This window comes from Rhinatrema bivittatum, chromosome 7 (genome assembly GCF_901001135.1).
Source record: "Rhinatrema bivittatum chromosome 7, aRhiBiv1.1, whole genome shotgun sequence".
Classification (NCBI taxonomy): Eukaryota; Metazoa; Chordata; class Amphibia; order Gymnophiona; family Rhinatrematidae; genus Rhinatrema; species Rhinatrema bivittatum.
Genome location: NC_042621.1, coordinates 235,270,818 through 235,293,283, shown reverse-complemented (window position 1 = coordinate 235,293,283; position 22,466 = coordinate 235,270,818). Strand labels below are relative to the sequence as shown.

Below are 22,466 nucleotides of genomic sequence, written 5' to 3'. Positions count from 1 at the left end.
GATTGTAAGCTCTCCGGGGATAGGGAAATATCTACAGTATCTAAATGTAATCCACTTTGAAGTGCTGAAAAAAAAAATGTGCGAAAAGCGGAATATAAATCTAAATAAATAAAAAAATAAGTCTCAAGCTCATATTGCCTATTCTGTGTCTGTAGTCCTTGGAAGGAATACACATATCATCATTTAATTCTGAAATTTTATATATATATATATTTAAAATTTTCAAGGTATAGTAATTTGGACTGTTATCCTTAACTTTTGATTTGGTAAAACAGATCTGCACTGACTAAAATCTGTATCATAAGTAGCTTCAATGATTCATATGAATCTCTTATGTATTTTCAGCATTACAGATCACCGGTTTGAGAGAGCTCCATTCTTCATTTTTGGAGATTTTAACTTTCGTCTGGATTTAAAATCTGTATTAGAGGTAGGCCTTTCTAATTTGTTTAATGACTTTTGCTAAGACATGCCTTCTGCCTACTCTATTAACTGTGGAGCATAAAACTGCTTTTCCAATAATGATGCTATAGATTTGAAATTAAAGGCAGGAGAAAAGATGCTTTCTGAATAGGCAAATGGTGAACAGATGAAACAAGAATGGCTTACAGCACGCACCTCATTAGAAAAAAGCTTTGGGAGGAACATTTTCACACATTCTGTTTTACCGTGACATTTACAATTTATGGGTATCTGATAATATATTACTGCATATAAATGGTGACATTTCCTTTATGGTTGTTATATGGAAACCCATTGCCATACAACATGTATCAAAGCCAAATACAAAATTATTGGACATCCTTCTGTCATTAGCACTAAAAATAATTCTTAGTAACTGGAAGCAAGATGATCTTATTACTGAACAAAGTAATAGAGTTACACACTTTGTCAGTGTATGGAGATATACAGTATGAATGAGTTCATGTGTATCTAATAGGTTGAATTCAGACAATAGTGTATGTTGGTTTGCAATCATTAGCTTTAGTTGATTGTTTAATTCTATGAATTAATCAGTTATGTTTCTTTTGTATTTGAATTGACATTGTTTTCTCTTTTTTTTTTTCCATAAGATTTTTATTGAACAAATTTCTAAACAAACTCAAACTCCCCTTCAAGGGAATACATTGACTTCAGGATAATACTCAAATGATATTCAAATATAGATTTATACATATCAAGGCTCCCTAGTAAACCCCTACCCTAAAATCCTTCCCCCTTCCCCCCCCCCCCCCCCCCCCCAAGTCTTCTGTTACAATAATTTTTCCAGTAAACATTATGCATCTCAATTAAGACAGGTGCACTTTACATTAACCCTCTTAATAAGCAGGTCAAGCACCACTCCTTGCTAAATTCCAGCAAAAATTACATGTATTACACTATGTCCTCTGAAAGGACAGTATGAAGGCCAACGCGTTGAATATCTTCGGGTAGGGATTGAATAAATGGTTTCCAAACTGCAAAAAAGAACTTCTGCTTATTAGCAAGTTTAGTCTTAACAGACTGATTCCAAGCAAAGTAACCAATTTCTTGTGCCAAGTAATCATCTTTGGAGCAGTCTCTCCTACCCATTGGGCTAGAATATGCTGCTTCCCCACCAAGCAGCTTTTAAGCACCAACAGTTCACCCGCCTAGCCCAATCGTTTCCCCAAGACACACACCTCAGCGGATCTTTTCAGCGTTACTGACCACCATTTGCTCATCGCAGAGAAAATTACCTCCCAAAAGGTTGGAATCACAGGGCATTCCCACAAAGAGTGACTCAAAGTTACGTCCAGATGGCCACACGTAAGACAATTGCTATGTTTAGCCGGAATGCCCGGTATGGGGAATAGTATATCCGAATTAATATTTTAAATTTCAATTCTCTATACATCACCCCTTCTGACAATGCATACAGATCATGGATATACACAAACATATTGTCTTCGTCCAGATTAAGAAAGAATTCCTTCTCCCATGCCTGTGCCATCTGTAGTGATAATGAATATGTGGTGATGGAGTGCAGGAATTTATGTAAGGCTGAAAGGGTATGTCCACCACCCATTCATACCCGATAAAATCTCTGAAACGGACCAGATGTATATTGTACCATTTGTAATTGAAAAGTAGCTTTGATATAGCTGTAAATCTGTTGAAAAACAAGATAGTGACAGGGTTGAAGCCCCAGATGGGACATGCAATATTGGAAGGGGTGTATAGATCTTGATTGTAAGTCAATAAAGGGCATAACTATCGCTTTGTTTGCTGTCTCCCATTCTTTGTAGATTGCCAATTCTTCCCCTGGGGTGGGGGAGGGGGGGAGCTCTTAATTGCCTTGAAGTGGCAACAACAAGAATTTCTCCCAGGGTAACATTTTTTTTCCTGAGATTTGCCAGGTGACTCTGGTGGTTTTCACCCAAAGGGGAACCCGCTAAATGTCTCGGAAGGGCAGCTTATGGGATATGCAGAACATAGTATAAAGAGAGAGGAGCCACTAGTGCTCTGTCTACTTCTAAATCAGAATAAAACCCCTTACCACTCAACCAATCACCTACATGTCGCACAGTACAAGCATCATTGTAATAACAAATGTTGGTAAAATTTCCCCCTCCCTCCTCTTTAGGTATCATTAATTTAGCCCGGTTCAGTCTAGGTCGTCTCCACTGCCACACAAATGTCTCCCAAATGTTGGAAATCGAAAGAGTATCTTTTTTGGAGAGTATGATTGGGGCCATCTGCAATAGAAATAATAATTTCGGAAGTAACATCATCTTAATCAGTGCTATCCTCCCCTGTTTTCTCTTTTTTTTTTCTGATGACATTTGATTATTTCAAAGTTTACTTTAAAAACAAATAATAAAAAGTTGTAAACTAAAAAAAAAAAAAGAAACAAATAAAAAAGAAAGAAAGCAGCTTTCGGACTTATCCAGGCCATGTGCCTAGGGCTGTTTTTAGGATTAGTTTACCAGGTTTTGGAATAATAAAAGCATTTTTCATATTAAGAGTTGAGTTCCTCAAGCCATTCTCCTTTCTGTTAATTAAAATTGCAAACCGGAAATGATCATAAACTAAACAGACATAAAACCTTTGACTGAGAAACTGGCCCTTTGTTCCTCTAAACTCTACTAGGTTAATCACTTCACAGGAAGGTAAAGCAGTGATTGATTCAATAGCAAAATAGATATACAGTAGCCAAACCCAGTCTGCTTTCAATAATGGTCCACAGAAATGTAAATATTTTAATAAATTAATACAATGCTGAATCTTATCTTTTCCAATGTTGGTGCTCTGTATCAAGACGAACTCTAATATCAAGGATATAGAAAGTTTCCTGCTTGCCCAGAAATGAGCATTTTAGCAATGAACCATTCAATAGCAAATCATACAGATTAGGAAATAGAGCAGTATAAAATCTTGATAAAAGTATTACATACCAGATAAACAATCCAGATGTCTTAGTGTTCGTCATGTGCCACCAAAGTATGGATATTTTCTAAACATCATGAAATATTGCTTTTGGAAGCAATATATAATTTTGTTTTCATAATCCGGCATTTTTCTCCTCCTCCGTTCGGCATCCAGCTCAATCAGAACTTGAGCCGGAAGCCGAACAGAGGACGTTGTTGTGCATTCACAACCACCTTGTGGATTTTCTCCCTACTTTATATTCCTTCCCAACTTTAGTCTAGTCATTGCAGTGATAGTTCTCAGCCGGAAGCCATGCCTCAGGAATCCTTCCAAATCTCTGCAATTATGGATCCTAAATCTCGCCACTAGGGTATGTTGCCGTCTCTTCCAGGGGCTGTGAATGCTGTTTCTGAAGCATTACAGGGAGCAGATGACCTGAGATTGAAATCAAACTCTGGTTCATCCACATGGCCACTCGGCCTGCCTCCACTATATAGTCATGATGTGCATCTTTACCTGTTAGCAGTTAGGGCCAGTTCATTAGGAAGTGATTAATAAAGTACAAATAAATTTGTTTGATAAAATGCAAATGTGGAAATCCACCTACCACGCCTCCAAAACATTGAGAGATAAGCCTGGAATGAGCATGACACTTCCAGGCATTGCTATAATAATTTTCTCTGCATATGTTCTATGAAGGAGAAGAAAATAAGATTTGCCATACTGGGTCAAATCAAAAATCCATCAAGTCCATTATCCTGTTTCCAACAAAAGCCAAGCCAAGTCACAAGTACCTGGCAGGATCCCTAAAGCTTGATAGATTCCATGCTGCTTATCCAAGCAGTGGATTATTCCATGACCACCTTAATAATGGTTTATGGATTTTTCTTCCAGAAACGTATCCAAACCTTTTTTAAACACAGCTACACTAGCAGCTTTTACTACTCTTCCAGCAACAAATTTCAGAGTAAGTATGCGTTCAGTAAAAAAATAGTACTTTTTCCTTTTTGTCTTAAATATATTTCCTAGTAACTTCATTGTGTGTCCCCTGGTCTTTGTATTTTTCGAAAGAGTAAACAACTGATTAACGTTTACTCGTTCCATTCCACTCATATCTCCCCTCAGCCATCTCTTCTCCAAGCTAAAGAGTCCTAACCTGTTTAGCCTTTCCTCAAAGGGGAATTATTCCATCCCTTTTATCATTTAGGTTGTTGTTCTCTGTATCTTTTCTAATTTCACTATATCTTTTTTGAGCTAAGATGATCAGAATTACACACAATACTCAAGGTGCGATTGCACTATGGAGCAATACAGAGACATTAGAATACTCTCTGTTTTATTCTGTATTCTTTTCCTAGTAATTCCTAGCATTCTATTTGCTTTCTTGGCAGCTGCCGCACAGTGAGCAGACAATTTCAACATATTATCCATGATGATGCCTAGATCCTTTTTCTGCATGGTGACTCCTAATGTGAAACCTAGCATAATGTAGATATAATTTGAGATAATTAAATCATAATTCCTATGATCTTACAATTATAAGAATTGAGTTGATTCATACTGTTATTTCCTGTTCTCACAGTAGTTTTCCCTTACCCAAAGATTTAAATTTCAAAACTATAATGACTTTTACTGTCTCATACACTGTATAATCTGTTATATGTCTCTAATCTTAGTTGGCTACTTTGTGAAAATACTTATAAATTGTACTATGGTGCATTGATTTTTTGATTGTTGTCTTTTTTTGTTGTCATTCATCTTGCTTGCAGTCTCAGTCACCTGAGAAAGAGAGGTCTATTTGCCAGTCAGTCAACATGCCCGATGGTTATTTCCAAAGTCTAAAAATACCAGCATAGCTCATAGCATTGTGCAAATTATACTAAGTGCAGAATTTTGTTCTTATTCTCTTGTTACAAATCCCATATGATTCTCAAAACTTCATAAAATGTTGCATTCTAAGATGAATATTCATGAAATTTAACAAATCTTGGTAAATTTTGTGAACTGGAATTTTTAGGTTGATTCATAAATACAGTTGAAAATGCTAAAATTTAGTAAATTTACCATGTTATCTTTGCATTAAAAAATGAACATGTAATTTAAGAGTGATCTACAGCAGAAACAGCTTGATACATGAAAGGTAAGGAGAAATGAATAAACCGCAGTAAGAAACCAGACAAATAGGAATGCTACAGAATCTAAAAATATCATAAATAAACTTAGGAAAAAACAGAAATTAAATAAAGAGATTAAAAATATATGTAACATAATATCTCCGTGATGGTGACCCATCACTTCTCAACAGTCAGTCCCCAAAAGACTTCTTCAGTACAAGAAGTGAATATCCACTATGTGAAAATGCCAACAAAATGATAAACTTCAGCTGCAGGATGTTGCTCAGAGGCTGAAATTGGGTGTGGGGGAGATGATAGGAGCAGCGTTAATAGGTTTAAGCACTAAGACCTAAACCCTCTCACAGATATCATCTTGAGGCTGTAATCAAGAACACATATCAAGTAGCAGGACCCACTCTCATTCTGTATTCATTCACTGAGAATTATGGCAGTGATAGTGGAGCTATTGTGGGGTCTCTGATCACTACAGTTAAATGGATAAAAAAACTGATCATCTGCTTCCGGCTCTTGGAAGCTCAAAAGCTTGTGTTAATTTTGCAGATTTTGTGCATCAGACCTTGACTGTATGGATTGTGGACCAAACTGTCATTGTCTGTACCAGTAAGCAGGCACTTGCAAGATCATGTGGCCAATGCCTCAGCCTGGCAATGAGGGCATACCAGGTTGTTAGAGTTCTCAAAATGAGAGATGTGTTGGTGTCCGCTGATGTTAGCCTTGCTGCCTGGACACCTTTGTGATATATTTTAGGAAGCAACAGATTTGGAAATACTTTGGGCATCCAGCTAATCAAACGCATCAAGAAGAATCTTACCTTCATGACATTTGCCTACCCCATCAGGATTATCTCATCGGGGCATTTTTTGGGCCATGATGGTATTGGATGCAACTTCTTGACAGGTCAAGGATTATTTATTTATTTATTTTTTGATTTTTTTTTTTTTTATACCGGTGTTCCTGTATGAAATACAGATCACATCGGTTTACATTGAAACTGAACATAAATTTTTGCCTAGAGGCATTACATAGAACAAGGTTGTAGAACTTGGAAAAGGGTAAACTAGATCAAAATTAACATTGTAATGAAAACATATTAGCTAACAAGTCTCATTGAGCAGTATAAACAGGATAAAGGTCAACAAGCAAATAAGTGACTTTATCCTTTGGAATATCTTACCTATCTAGCATGAGCTCTTCTCCGCTAATTATGCCATCTATATCAGATGAATGGAGTTCATGTATTTGATTTTGAGTACAGTTTTTTTTCAAAAAGACACTGCAGTATGGCTTGGAAGTGGCATTCCTAACTGTCTAAAGCAAGACCCACAGTCAAGGGAAATGGAGGAGGTCAAAGGGAACATGAACTAGCAGGCCACTGCCCCTTGCCTGTGTCGGGGTTCCTGAACCAGAAGCCACTGTTTGATCGGCATGAAGAGTCTGAATTGTGCATCATATCAAGAACCACGTATTATGGAGCAGTAGGGGATTCACCTTCTGCTGGCTGCCCATAGTGAGAGGCACTCTGACACACTAGGACTGACAGGAACAGAAGCACTTCCATGGGAACCAGTTGATGTGAGCCAGAGATTCTTTGCTGTGTCTGATTAGGTTGGAGAGAGTCAGCCAGGCCCTGTAATGGTATAATCTTTAATAAAACTGCATCACCTGGAGTCCATTTAATTTATGGGGGTTTGGGTGGCCTAGGAATAGCTTGACGTGGGGGTAAAGAGAGTGCACTTACAGCTTCCAGGGTTAGCATACTGGTTCTACAGTCTTTCCAGTTCAGATTCCGTATTTCCACAAATCTGAACTCAAAGTAAGTTCTGAGTCTTAAATGGGAATCCTTGTCTATTTAATGTCATGTGGTATACTATGAATTCAGTATCAAGTGGTCTGTGTTCAATCGGAAATGCCTTTGATTCATATGCTAGGAAATTTAGGATATGGAAAAGAAGCTGAGTCCGGGATTCATAGGTTAATGTGTTTGGATTCCCAGAAACAACCCGAGGAAAAAAAAAAAAAAAAAGAGTTCCAGAAATTGAAAGTGAAACAAAGCATGTGTTTTGAAGACTCTGCCAACCTGTTCAGAATGCTTTCAGTTGCATTGTCTAGCAGATATTTGTCGTCTTCATTTTTTAACACTTTTCAATCAAGAGAACACAAAGCATGCTTCAGTAGATCAAAAATATACAGCACACAAGGTATAGAATAATAGCATAAATAGTGTCTGAATCGAAGGAAGGCACATAAAGTATAGATAGTTGTGTATGTAGATATACAGTTTGTGTGAGTACAATTAAGGTGTGTTTCCAGGGACTCGGTGGTACACACTCCTTAATGTGTGAATAGCAGCTACAGATATTAGTACTGATCAACAAATCAGAAATGTACATCATAGGGAGGGTAATTTTACAACTGTATGTGATGAGGTAAAGTCTATGTGTACCTAATGGGGCGGATTTTTAAAGGGTTACGTGCGTAACTGCTCCTGCGCGTGTGCCGAGCCTATTTTGCATAGGCCCGGCAATGCATGCAAAGCCCCGGGACGTGCGTATGTCCCGGGGCTTTGTGAAAGGGGCGGGGGCAGGACCGAGGCCTCCAGAGGCAGACTTAACTTACAAAATAAAGGTGGGGGGGGATTTAGGTAGGGCTGGAGGGGCAAGTTAGATAGGGGAAGCGAGGGGAAGGTGGGGGGGGGGGGCGAAGGAAAGTTCCCTCCGAGGCCGCTGCGATTTCGGAGCGGCCTCGGAGGGAACGGGGAAAGCCATCGGGGCTCCCCTAGTGTGCACTCCCTTACGTGCAATGACCCCGGATTTTATAACATGCGCATGGCTGTGCGTGCATGTTATAAAATCGGGTGTACATTTGTGCGTGGCGGGTAACATGCACAAATGTACCCCGCGCGCATATGTTTAAAAATCCGGCCCTTTAAGTGTAAACTTTACTCCAGATTTTCAAAGCAAAAGTATGCGCATAAGTTTGCTTTCAGTACCTGAGTAAGTGGAGATTCACCTGCTCACAGGTATGCTTATGTGGGTTAACGTATGCACATACTTTTTAATTAATAAAGTATTCAAACAAGTCCCAACTCTGTTTCCCCGGAACACTTATCACCAGTGTGCACAAAAGTAATGTGCAAAATCTGGTTATGTGCATACTTTTACATACACTGAACCTTGAGCTATTTTATAACAGCCATTTACACACATAAAACCATGTTCTTTGTGCACAAATAGCTTTGAAAATCAAGCCCATAAGTTATAGAGTGATAGTGCAAATAGTTTGAATGGAAAAAATGCATAAAATGTCATCATAACACCATATGTAGACATATGGTTTCAGTTTTAGTGCATCTTAAAGTGTATTGCCAGAGGGTCGGTGCTATATATATTTAATAAAGGGTTGTACCTATCGAAATGCTTATCTGCATTCAAACATTTTTTTGTGCATGTCCTATAGATTGTTCCATTATTAAAGTGTGCACATCAGCCTTCAAACTCCTAAAGTTCATTTTGAAGCATTTGTTTTAGTTGAAATGAGGTTTTGCCTAATATCTAGTACTGCACTGCATAACTACCTCAGCCAGGATGCTGCCCTACAGTTTGGAATGTAGTAGTATGACTGCCACTGAAAGTAGATGTAAAAGTTAGGTAATTATGAAAGTGGTCTGTGACAGGGAAGAAGCTTACAATAGGGTCTGCCCTGTGCAGAAGGAAAAGTAGTTTGATCTCAGTTGTACAATAAGATAATTTTAACCAATAGAGGTGCCATGCTGTTGGTAAATTAAAAAAACAAAAAAAGAAAAACCCGAGTCATGGTATATTAGACATTATAGAAGATTTAATAACTCGAGGAGAGACTGTGTTCCATTTATTTCCTAAGAAGAGCTAAAGAAGTCAGTGTGATTGAAGTATATCATGTCATTCTTAGAAACCGGGATTGAAAGTTGCTGTCATTCACGGAGAAGGAGCAGCTTATTGCCCCCTTGCCACTATGACCCTGGTGGACCACACAGATTCATTGTGACAGATCAGCTATTCTCTTGATTTTGGGAATGCATCATTTTTAAGGAATGTCATTTCAGAATCAAAACTGCTACCCCATGGTGTGAGGTTTCCTCAATTAAGTACATTTGGGAGCAAAACTTAAGTTCCACAAATCTTAGTTTTGTAATTTATATGTAGGTGTATAATTGTTGCTGGAAAGGTCATGACCCTTATCTGTAAGTTTGTAAGGCTACCTATACATTGGTGTCTGGTGCCGTCAGTTTGCACATTTAACAGGCAGAGGTGCCCTTTCCCCTCTGTTTGTTAGAGCAGATGTTCCTGATTGATTTGCCTGGCACGAGGGAGGGTTTTAATCCACAGGGGGTGTCTTTTTCATGCTATAGTTGTGCACGCAGTGAAGCAGGGAGCTTTCTAGAAACCAGCCAATGGGCAGTTCTCTCTTAGAAACTGCTCAGAGAATTTGTATATATTCTATAGTAAAACCAGGGTAAAAAATGCATTTCAAAAGGTAATCTCTCTTCCCTCCCAACACACACACACACACACACCTAGAAGCACTTTGCTGCTGCAGCTCACTTTTTCTCATCTTCCTAAAGACCTGCACAAACGTTTTGAGAAGCTGATGCTATAGTTTTAGTGGCTGCCTTACTGAATGACACATTTCAAATAGTTGCTTTCTCTCTCTGTCCTTTGTAAGTCATGAATCCCTAATTGTCTATCTGCAAATCCGTTAGAAAATCAATAGCTTTTAAATTCATATTATTTACCCAGTGCATTCATAAATAAAGTATATGTGTACCAGAACAAGAAAACCAAGTATTATTTCATGTTCTGTAAAACATTTCTCCCTCACCCCCAGCCTTCAGTTTAATCATTTTCTTGTGAGAGAGGCGGTCAGCATCACGGAGCAGATAGTTCCCAACTTCCAAGCCCTGGTATCTCCAGCAGCCAGAGGCTGTTGCATTTTAATAGTGGTAACAAAGAATAAAGCTTTCATCTTCTCAGAAGGTGCTAGGAAAACTTCCTGTTCCCCCAAATAATCAGCACATTGTAATAATGTTGTATGAGAATGTCTAGAAGCTCGTGTACTTTGTTTCTTGCTGTTTGAAATAAATGGTAAAAAAGGAAATCAAAGATGCATCATATATAATAGTTATGTTATTCTCCCATGGTAGATTCCATTTGAAGGATGGAACCTAAATTGAAATCCTTTCCCTAATAGAAAATGCGGCTTAGGACTAAATAATCTGGTGATGTGTATATGTTTTTTTTTAATTGTTCCTATCTTGTTTAAGCTATTTTAGAACATGTGATAATCGCCTAACTTCCTGTATAAGCTTTACAATTTACTTTTTTGTAGGGGGGATTTAGGGGGAGGATCCTGAATTTTCAGCATCGCGTGCCATATGTAGATAAGTGAATCCAAATTATTCAATGAATAGGGCACTTGCTTATATTTTAATTTATTATTTTGTTGATTGATTTTATTTTGGTTGCAAGTATTATATAATATCAGCCAATCTAAGCAGCTTCTATAAACTGAGAGAATGTCATAGGCATGAAAAACATGTTGTATGTTAGGAAAGTGTGATAGTAAATGATATGTAGTCTTGCCTTTTAGATTGTGTAATAAGTAGAAAATGGCAAGTTGGTAATAATGTGCCAGCATAAAGTGAGCGATTCATGTCAGTGGTTTGCTTCGGTGATATATTTTAGTCTAGGTAGTTTGTGTTCTCCCGCTCAAAGCCAGATTTTGTACATTTTATAACAGGAAGGATTTCTAAATATCACCATCCATACCAGAGGGATTCAGTTGAAATGGGCAAACTAGCTAGCCCATTTCTGCAGTTATGTGTTTCCATGAAATTGTACTACCAAAACTCAAAATCTGGGAATGTACTGAATGATGACCTCTTGTCCCTTGTGTTGTAAGAAGAACAATTCGTGAAGCTTTTGCATGAAAAAAAAGTCTGACTTTCAAGTGACGGTGAAGTGGAAAATGTAGAGACCCCTGGAAGCAGATGACTCAAAGTTTTGTTTGTTTGTTTTCTTTCCTGTGTGGTGGGTGCTGCATGTTTTGGCCATCAGAGGAGAAAGTTAAAGCTCTTTCCCCAACGCATGTCAAACCACAGAATGTTTCTAGTCAAATCATCCTCATAGCTGTTTCTCTTCTCAGTTAATTGTTTCGAAGCAGGAACTGTAAAAAGTGTGCAATATGACTTTGTGGTCAGTAAAAACAGTCTGTTTCTGAGCTACTCTTGAATCACAGTGTGTTGCAGGCCGGTAAAACTTTAAAAACATTACATATTATCCGTGTTAAAATTCTTTTGTCTGGTTTCTTGTTTTCAGTTGTCAATTTAACACTTGTGAGGAACAAGACACAGATTCTAATCCATTGACATGCCAGGGTCAAGTTTAGCTGAGGCCACTGTATAATGAGATTAATAGGCTGAACTTTTTAAGCTCATGCAGTCATTTTCCGTGCTTTGCTGAGTGGCAAAGAAAGTACTCTCTAGCCAATGGTGGAGGTTTCTTGTCACCATGGGCACAAGTATGGTTTGGGAGTTTAAGTACATTCTTCATCCAATTCCAGCTCCAAGACAGCAGCACCAGTGATTCACGTCCCTTTATTGGCCAAGATGTAGAATGGAAACAGAGGCCGATGTACTAAAGTGCAAAATATTTTTGTAAAATGGCTTTTGTATGAAAAATTTCAAAACTGCCAAGTGCAAAAATGCTAAAAGCTTGGTAATTTGTAAGAATCTTTTGGCAAAAAATTCTATTGCCCAAGAGTATTTTTCAAAAGACCATTTAATAGTAAACTTTTATTTGCAGATGACAGTTTTCAATGTTATCCTGCTTTCTACTGGGAGCCAGTAAAGATGATGTAGAATAATCTTGATATGATCAGTTGCTTTTGCACCTAGCAAAATTCTCATGGCAATACTTTGTAGGAGCTGGAGGCCCTTCAAACTATATTGTGAGATACCGTTGTATTGGAAGAATTGATTTGCTAGTGAGTTTCTTTAAATCCCATCTAATGAGCTGCTCCAAAATCATGCAGAGTAGCTGCTTTGTGGGGAATTTGTAAAAACAATCATACAGAAAAGTCTTGGCAGCCTGAGGGAGAGGGAAACAAGGCTTCTTTGGAGTGGTGCAAAGCATTAAAGAACCATATGGCTCAGGCGAGGCCCCCCCCCACAAGTAAAGGACTCTCCATTGCTGGGCCAGAGGAAGCCCCCATAATGATTTCCCTGCCGAGCCCCTTGGTGCGGGCAAAAAGTGTACAAATGGAAGGGCTTTTCAAGGGCCCCGCCCCTTGTGGCCCCTACAGCTTGGCACGTAGCAAGGGAGTAAATGAGATGAGCCAGCCAGCAAGCACCTTCTTGAAAATGACGGCTGGAGGGTGTTATGGTTTCGAGGTGTTTGAGTGGATTCTTGGGTACTGCGGAGATGGCGACTCCCACGGGGAGGAGCCCCGTGAGGAACCGCAGTACTAGGCTAGACTCAATACATGCAGACACAGAGAATTCGTGTTTATTATACAGCTTGGTGGTACTGCCCAGGGGTGGCAGCAGTGAGGTAACCCAGTAGAGTAGTCCAGGGGTCCTCGGCAGAGGAGACCCATCTCACGCTCCAATGATGGTAGGCTGTGCTGGGTAGAAGAGAGAGTCCCGGATGTAGACTCACAGCGCTGAAGCTGAAGGTGAGACAAGCTGACAAGGTTAGTTACTCACTGAATAGATAGCTGTATTTGTTGAAGATCCTGGCAGGCAGAAGTAGTTGGTTTGCAGGCACCAAGGCAGGGAGAGCAGGCCCTCGAGGAGCGAGTACCCGGTATCCCAGATAGGCACCTGAAAGAAAGCATAGGGCCCCCGAGGAGCAGGTACCCAGGTTAGAGGTGAATGGCCCCGGGGGGGCAGAGAGAACTTCCAGCGGCAGCAAGGAAGCGGCAGAGCAGCTTAGACCGGAGGGAAATCCAATCCTTGCTAACTCAGTTTGTTAGCAAACAAAGGGCAGGCTAAATACCCGGATGGCGTGACGTCACTCGGAGGACGCCCCCGAGGTTCCCGCCATGATGTGGATAAAGACGTGGGTGGCGTGTGCACGCGCACCCTAGGAGGCCCTCAGGAGAAACATGGCAAACACCGTCGCTGTAGCCGTTCCAGGGACGCCGGAGAGAGCGGCATGATGACGCGGCAGCAACCATGTTCCCAAGGCTTGTGGAGAGAGAAGGAAGAAAGGTGAGGCACAGAGGTCGAAGCCGTTTGAGACCAACGGACGCAACAGAGGGACAGGAGTGAGTGGGCATTGCTCTTACCCCAGGAAAATCCTCCTCCCAGTTAGGTAAACTTGGGAAGCCAAGAGGGCCAAATTTTAAGTTAACACTTTTTTTTTTTTTTTTTAAATGCCACAAAGTGCCAGGGCTTCAAAAAGCCCAACTTCTTCTGCACGTTTTGCCTTCCTTGAGGGCTCGAGGGCATCAGGGTATGGGTAGTCACTAGCCCACCAGGAGAGGATCTTCTACTTAAGAGGGAGAGCCTTATGGGAGCCACGTGGACCCTTTAACCCATGGTGGCCCCAAACAGTTCCACAGTTTATCAAATCATTTGTGTGTTGCCACAGATGCAAATGAGCACATTTGCATCTAGCAAAATGGCCACCAACCTGCAGTAAATACCACGGGTTAATACGTCAGCCTCATAGATAATGTTCACAAGGCCTAGTTAGTTTGTTCATTTTCCCTGTATGAAATGCCACAGACCTACTTCATCTCAAGCTTTTCTCTGCCTCTTCCACACTGCAAAGGATCCTCTATACTTGTCACCAGTTTTTTTGAATTCTGAACTGTTTTTTGTCACCTTCACCTCCAATAGGAGGCTTTTCTGTACATCCGCTATCCTTTTTGCAAAGAAATATTTCCATCGTTATTTCTAATGTACCCTTTATTTATTATTTATGAACATTTAATAGTCCACCTTTTCCCAAAGTTGGTCTCAAGGCAGATTTCAATAAATATAAATGAACAGAGGCAAAAGAACAGCAATTAATGAAGCATTGGGATCCAGTATAGGAAATTCCATTTGTGAATAGTTTCAAGACACGGTTGTGTTCCTGTTGTGTATAACACAGTGCTTCGAGGAGGGTTCAGTAAGTTGGGTTGAAGATGTGGATCGTAAGGGACGGCCTGGCTAAAAAATCATGCCTAGGCCTTTTTCCTGAACTGTAAGGTAGAATGGCTGGAGGCACAGGGGTTATAGTGGTACATTGTTCCAAATTTTTGGTTCATAACAGATAAAACCACGGAGCCTTGTGCAGGACAACCTGGCAGCTGTTAGGAGAGGAGAGGAAAGAAGAGCCATTTTGATGGACCAGAGTTCCCTTAAGGGCATATAAGGAGTAAGAAGTTGAGAGACGTATTCAAGGGTCTGGTTATTCAAACATTTGTAGACAAAGCAGGGAGTTTTGAATTTTATCCTGCTTTCTACTGAGAGCCAGAAAAGATGATGTAGAACAGTCTTGATATCATCAGTTGCTTTTGCACCTACCAAAATTTTCACGGCAGTACTTTATAGGAGCTGGAGGCACTTTAAACTGTATCATGAGGTGCAGTTGTATAAGGAATTGCAGTAATCAATTTGGCTGGTGATTAACGCATGGATCACAGTAGCAAGTTTGCGTTGATCTGATGCAGATATATGAAGGAGGACCTTACCATTTCCAAAATTTGGGGCTGCAATGTGAGACTTTGATTGAATTGAATGCCTAGGTTTGGAACGGACTCCTTAGGATGTATCTGCTAGTGAGGGAAGCTGAGTTTTAAGCCATTGTATTATTTATTACTTTCAAGTATTCTGAATATCTCCTTTATAAGCATTTTTACCTCCTCTCCTTTAGGGTAAACATATTAAGGTACTTATATTTCATTTCATAGGTCTCATGGTGCAGATTGCATCATGTAGAGGCCTATTTACTAAGCTGTGTTATGGTAAAAAGCTGCATAAATCAATCAGTAATGTTCATTATTGCCGTGACACAGAATTATCATAGAAAAAATATGGCCCAACAAATGGCAAAAAGGAATGTAGTTAACTCACCCCCCTCCTTCTCGGGAACATCAGCACAATAATAAGTTATGCTGACGCTCCCAGGGTTTTCAATATCCATGTGAATCTAGTGTCCCCCTTACCACAACCTCTCCCCCCCCTCCCGCCCCCACATCCCCTTCCATGCGCGAATGTATATAAAAAAAAAAAAAGTAGGCCCACCTTAAGCCTTCCCTCTAAACACCTACCCTTACCCTCCCAGACCTCTCCCTCAACGTACTAGAAACTCCTTGGGTGTCAGCTGGGGGCAGATGCAATCCCCATTTGCTCCTGTCCCACCGGCACCATCTTTCAAAAATGGCTGAAGATGACCCCAGCTTTCCCTTTCCATCTCTGCGCAGGGAGAACATTTTGAAAGATGCTGCCGGTGGGGATCATTCCTGCCTTCAGTCAGATCCCTGGGACTTTCCGATAAGCCTATGGACGTCCAGGAGGGTGAGGGGTAGGGGTTTAGAAGTGGAAAGCACTTTTTTTTTTTCTATGGGGGTCAAGGTTTGAGAGGGCAGGGTCTAGGTGGGGCTTAATGTTTCTGACATTTGGACATGGGAGGAGGTGGATTGGGGAGCTACTAAATACCCAGGATTGGGGGGGCCACGATAGCATGCTCCTGCAGATGGGAACATAAGGTAAATTACTGCAGGATTCACTTCACTGGGTTACTGCAGGGTAATGAATCCTTTGGTAAATTACTTGCAGTAAAACAGTTCAGTAACATGGCTTATTAAATAGGCCCCTTGCTAGCCTTGCTCTGGCTTGCCTCCCCTCAGTCGGTAATTTTTTGAAATGCTGCCTCTAGGATCGGACCCAGTTACTTCAGAAAAGTTTTCACCAATGATTTATTCCTAGGTGTCAGTCCCTTTTTTTCTGCTGTTTGTACTTCTTCCAGTGCACAGTAGTATTTCTGCTGCTCTTGCACTGCGTGGTCACACTAGTTGGCAATCTTGAAATCATCAAGTAAGACTTCCTAGATTTCTCTCCTGTTCATACAGTAACTTGTTTCCCATCACATACTGCTGCCTGGGGGCTGTCCTGTGGTCTAATTTCCTGGTCACCTAGTGAAAGCAGTCGATCAGATTTGTTTAGCACATTCTTCCTCTGATGAAACCATGCTTCCTTGGCTCTGGTTGTCTGCTGAAAGCTTCCATGCTGCTCATATGCCAGTAGGGGTCATTCCTGCAGTATCAGTCAGTGCCCTTCTTTAGTTCATCCACTGTACTCCTATGCTGCTACAAAGCAGCATTTAGTGTGTTCAATTGTCAATATTTTCTTGTGGTATAATGTCATGCCTTTTCAATTCAGTGGAAAGCTGCAAATCCTCTTTAGCCCTCTTAATAAATATGAGATGCAAAGAAAGTAGGATTAAGGTACAAAATTTGATCATTTAAAATGATGCATTGCTGTTAGGCTGTATAATTCAGTGATTCTTTCATATGCATGAGTTGCTTATAGGATAGTGTTTACAAATAGGTTAGTTTTGTGCTTACTTTGATAGGACTGAACCTCACTCGTAAGCCAAGGTATGTTGGATATGATCTTACTCTCTCAAATTTACTGTTTGTTTGTTGTTGGTTTTTTTTAAATATTTGTAGTGTTTCAAAGAGAGCTGCCTCCTGAAATTCATAGGATTTGATATGGAAAGTGCTTGGAAGTTCTTGTTAATTAGGCCAGTGATGCCCAATAAAATTGAGTCAATTTCTGTATCTTTCTGCCAAGCTGTTAGCATGTCATGGTGCTTCATCAAGAAGTAATCCGGTTCTGATTTTGATGGAGTCTTCTAAGGAAGAAATTTCATGTTGATTTTTTTTTCTTCTATTTGGCCAGACACTGCTAGGTGTTTAAATCAATAGTAGCTAATTTTCCAATAAATCAAGATGCCTGGTTCCTTAGGTATCCTTTTTCTATTGTTCTTTGCCAACATCTTGAAAGACTTGTGTGGCTTTGGCAAGGGGCAGCTCATTTGCTCATTGTGTCATGTCTAATTGAGCTTGAGTTATTGAGCAGGTGAAAGAACTCTAGGTAGGGGAAGGCACTGAATACGCAGCATCTACTTCAGAAGCCTGATGATGGTTTGCAACTACTTTCCTGCAATCTCTGATGCTACCCAATATCCCACTTGATCAGTCATCTGTCTAGATGCCCATTACCACCGTGTGCACATGACCTAGCTTCTGAAGGTTTTAACTTCTTGCTTCTCTGCATTAGAACCAATTCTTAGTGATCAGTCTGCATATTTATTTATATAAAAATTTCTATCTTGCTTTCTCAAGAATCAAGGTGGGTAACACCACAATCTTCATAAAATTACATAAAACACATCAGTTGAAAGAAGGCATGAACCTAGATGAATAGTCTAAAGGAATGGCAACATGTCACAGCTTAACAGTATCTTTTTCAAAGGCAGATTTAAATAAAAATGATTTCAATTGCATTTTAATAGTCAATGAGTATGTAATAGTTCTCAAATAATTGGACAATTCATTCCTTCCATGCCGAAGATAAGATAGTGAACAGTGGATAGATTCTTGGAGCCTGTGCTTCTACTTTGCAGCTTTATGTTCTAACCACTACTCTGCACTATTGGCTTATACTTAATCTTCATATGTTATGTTAAAATGAAAATTCAGTGCTTCACTTGCATGCAGTTCATAACCTCTCTTGTTAAGGTTTTCCAATTTTCATTCATATGTGTTTGTTTTAGTATATGTTACATGAGAAACTGTGCTTTTACAGTTCCAGTTTTACATAAATGCCAATCTAAAGTGGCTTTGTCTGTGGTCCTTTTGTTCCATATATAATTTAATTCCTTTTAGACACACAATCTTAGTGCTTATTTTACAAAAAACGTCTCAAAACATTTTTTTTTTTTGTTAAACCTATGTCCTAGGACAATATACTGCTTTATAAGATGTACGTTTATGTAGTTTATAGAACATTTATTTTGGGATATATCGGTATTAGCCTATACCACTCAGAGTAAATGGTTATGGAACTAATGCAGTTGCTGTAAAGCTACCCAGATGTATCTGTAAAGAAGTCAGTAACTGAAGGTTGTATCTGTTTTCCAAGTTGGCAGAACAATTAATTGTAGCAGTCAGAAAGAATTGACTACAATTGACCCTCATTCATGGAGCCTTTTCATAGCAGGACAAAAGGCACAGCCACGTGGACACTAATAGTGTCACTGAGCTCTCCAGAGGTGGTCTCTCTTCCCGCGGAAACAGCAAATTAATGAAGGCTGGGCTAGGCCTTGTGATCAGCCTGGCCAAAACCAGTCACGTCCTATTATGTGTCCTTAAGTAATTAATGATGAGAGTATCCATTAAACTGATACAAACTATGGGAAAATGCCCTATTCACTTACCCAGTGCCTCTGCCATCCAGAGTATCATTACCTTCTACCTTTGCTTTTAAGAATCATTTTAAGGTAAATGTTAATGTTCATACTTTCATTTTATCATAACAATAATGTTTTCCTTAGCTACCATCTGTATGTTAGCTGTGACTGAAAAATGCTGGTGACATTTTTCCGTTGTTATATTCTTCTCGTTCCTTTGCTTTCCTCCTTTGGAAGAAAGTTTGAGCGTATTTCCTTTGCAAACGGGAATACTGAAATCAGTTTTCAAATGCCTAGCAAGCAGTGCCAGAAATGTCAATGTATAACATTCAAGGCTGCAGCTCATTTTTTTGCTGCCCTGTGCAAAGTATTAATTTTGTTGGTTTGGTTTTTTTTTTTTTACAGTTTTTATTGTAGTCCCAGTAACCTGTGTTGCACTCTCTCTCTCACAAACACACTCTCACATGGGCATAGTTTGCGACGAGCGTGGGGAGGCAGTGCCCACCCCCACATACACACGTTCTGGGTTAGTACAGATTCTACCTGAGTTCCCTCCACCAGTGCAACCTCTCTAGTCTTTGCCCCCCCCCCCCCCCATATTAAGCAAACTATGCCTATATATCTGTCACTTTCTCACTTTTATTCAGTATCTGTCTCATATTCTGTCTCTCTCCCAGACCCCCCTTCCCCATGGAAAAACCCAGCTGCTTCCAGGGATCAAAACTTTAAAAATTGACACACACACACACACACCCACACCTACTTACTAGGCCTACTCCCCCCCCCCCCAATTCATCTTATCCTGTTCGTGGATCCAAAATCCCTAAGTGGGGCAGGAGCAACCCCCAGGCACTCCTGCCCTGCCTGCTCGTATGTGAAGATGGTGCTGGCTGGCCTTGTAGACAGTGCCGTTGCTTTGTACAGAACTACCTCCATGCAACAAAATGTGGCCAATTACAGGGCCGGCTGGTATCATTTTTACATACTGGCGGTTATGGAAGGAGGGCATGGGGATTGCTTCTGCCCCATTTAAGCTTTTTGGAGCATGGAGAATATAAAATGGGTTCAGGGGGTGGGTTGGTAAAGTGTCAGTACAAGAGTATTAGGTGCCTTGGATGAATCTTACTGCTTTCCCCAATCCCTCCATTGCCCTCGCCACACACAATTAACAATTATGCATTTATAATATATTTTACATGAAAATGAACATTCAAAGTACAGTCTTCTGAGGTAAAAAAAATCACTTATAACATGTACATTAGATTTACATGCACTGCTGTGTGCCATCCAGAAAACCCTGCATAAATGCAAAAAAAAGACTCTTAGGTGCATTACGATAGGGGTTCCATTATGACATGTATTGGGTGTGTGCTTGGCCCTCAAAAATAAACTGAATTACAATATAGTAAATCTCCCGTACCAAAACAACATTAAGTGCAAATACTCAAACAGCACCCAATGAAAGGGCAACAATGCAAATATTACACTAGGACCTAAAATTAGCAATGCACTTTCTATTAGCAAAACGGAACAAGCCAGCTTTGCCATAAATCCCTTGCACAGACAATGCAAGCTAACAGAATACCTCACCTCAGTCATCCATGCAAAACGCAGACAGGTTCTCAGCAAATAAGGTATAAAGAGACCATATAAGTATAAATAGAAACATGTAAACAAAAACTGAACTGAAAACTGCAACAAGCCAGATTCTGTGTGAAGTGCAACAATGGAAAAACAGAAATATTCCCAATCCTCATAAAGTATCAAACTATAAAATTATTACTAGTAAAGCCATATTAATAAATATATATTTCAAAACAGCTGATGAATAGAATAACATCCATTAAATATATTTATTTAAAATATTTATAGACTGCTTATTTCCCAGTTCTAAGCATTTTGCAATAAAACAAAACATTTTCCAAAACACCAATAGAAAAAAAACACCCAATAATAAAACTAATAAGGCTAAAATAAAATCTAGTGCTCTCTATACCTGGGAACTTTTGGATTTCCATTCGCCCTGAGATTGTTGTGGATTAGTGGGCATGGGGAGTGCACAAACTTTCTCCTTTCTCTCTTTCTCATATTCACACACTCTCTAGCACGCGCACTCATTCTCTCATACATTCTCCCTCTCTCTCACACACACATGCTCACCTCTCACTCAGATACACATGTACTTCCTCCCTCTCTCTCTCATACACACACACATACTGGCTCACACCAGAATCTCAATCTCTTTTTTTCAACCACTAGATGGACTTCACCAATGCCTGCCATGGCCTTGCATTCTACTTCCTTTGGCTTCCGGGAGGAGGGGTTCCATTAATGGCCCCTCTTAAGCCTCCCACTGTCTTTTCTTTGGCTGCTGGTGGGATGGAATCTACAAACAAACCCCGCTGAGGCTTCACACGTTCCTTTTTCTCAGCTGCTGGTGGGATGGACACTCTCCCTCTCTTCTGCCACCCTCTCCCTTCCCATTCAATTACACGGTTTGCACAACTGGTTGTACCGGACCTTATAACATCTATTAAGCTGCCTTATTTCCATTTGGGCCGATACAGTAAAAGTCGTGGGAGAGCGGGCGAACGCCCAGTTCTGTATTCAAATGAGGGCCCGCGGCAAAAAGAGGCGCTAGGGACACTAGCACGTTCCTAGCGCCTCTTTTTGGACAGGAGCAGCAGCTGTCAGCGGGTTTGACAGCCGATGCTCAATTTTGCCTGCGTCGGTTCTCAAACCCGCTGACAGCCACAGGTTCGGAAACTGGACGCCGGCAAAATTGAGCATCCAGTTTTCAAGCCACGGGCCGATTTAAAAAAAAAATTATTTTTTTTTAACTTTTTGTAACTTTCGGGACCTCCGACTTAATCCGCCATGATATTAAGTCAGAGGGTGCACAGAAAAGCAGTTTTTACTTCTTTTCTGTGCACTTTCCCGGTGCCTGGAGAAATTAACACCTACCTTTGGGTAGGCGCTAATTTCTGAAAGTAAAATGTGCGGCTTGGCTGCACATTTTGCTTTCTGAATCGCGCGGGAATACCTAATAGGGCCATCAACATGCATTTGATTGTTGCGGGCGCTATTAGGTTTGGGGGGTTGGACACGCGTTTTCGACGTGCTAGCTTTACCCCTTATTCAGTAAGGGGTAGATTTTGAAAAACTGAAAAACTGTGCGATCGCGTACTTTTGTTTGCGCAGCAGGCGCAAACAAAAGTACGCTGGATTTTATAAGATACGCGCGTATCTTCTAAAATCCTGGATCGGCGCACGCAAGGCTGCCGATTTTGGGCAGCCGGCGCACGCCGAGCCGCGCAGCCTGCCTCCGTTCCCTCCGAGGCCGCTCCGAAATCGGAGCGGCCTCGGAGGGAACGCTCTTTTGCCCTCCCCTCACCTTCCCCCCCGAAACGCCGCGCCCCGCCCCCAAAACGCCGCATCGTTCAGCCCCGCCCCGACACGCCCCCTTCCGAAAACCCCGGGACCTACGCGCGTCCCG

General features: G+C 40.6%; 1 protein-coding gene across 4 annotated transcripts in view; it reads left to right on the top strand.

Moving 5' to 3' along the window:
* Nucleotides 1–22,466, top strand: part of INPP5A (inositol polyphosphate-5-phosphatase A) — a 1,124,564-nt gene that overhangs the window by 772,684 nt on the left and 329,414 nt on the right. For all 4 annotated transcript variants that reach the window (XM_029609984.1, XM_029609981.1, XM_029609982.1 and 1 more), the window contains one exon: nt 346–430. In XM_029609984.1, coding sequence (XP_029465844.1) covers nt 346–430 — 85 coding nt within the window. The remainder of the gene's footprint in view (nt 1–345; nt 431–22,466) is intronic.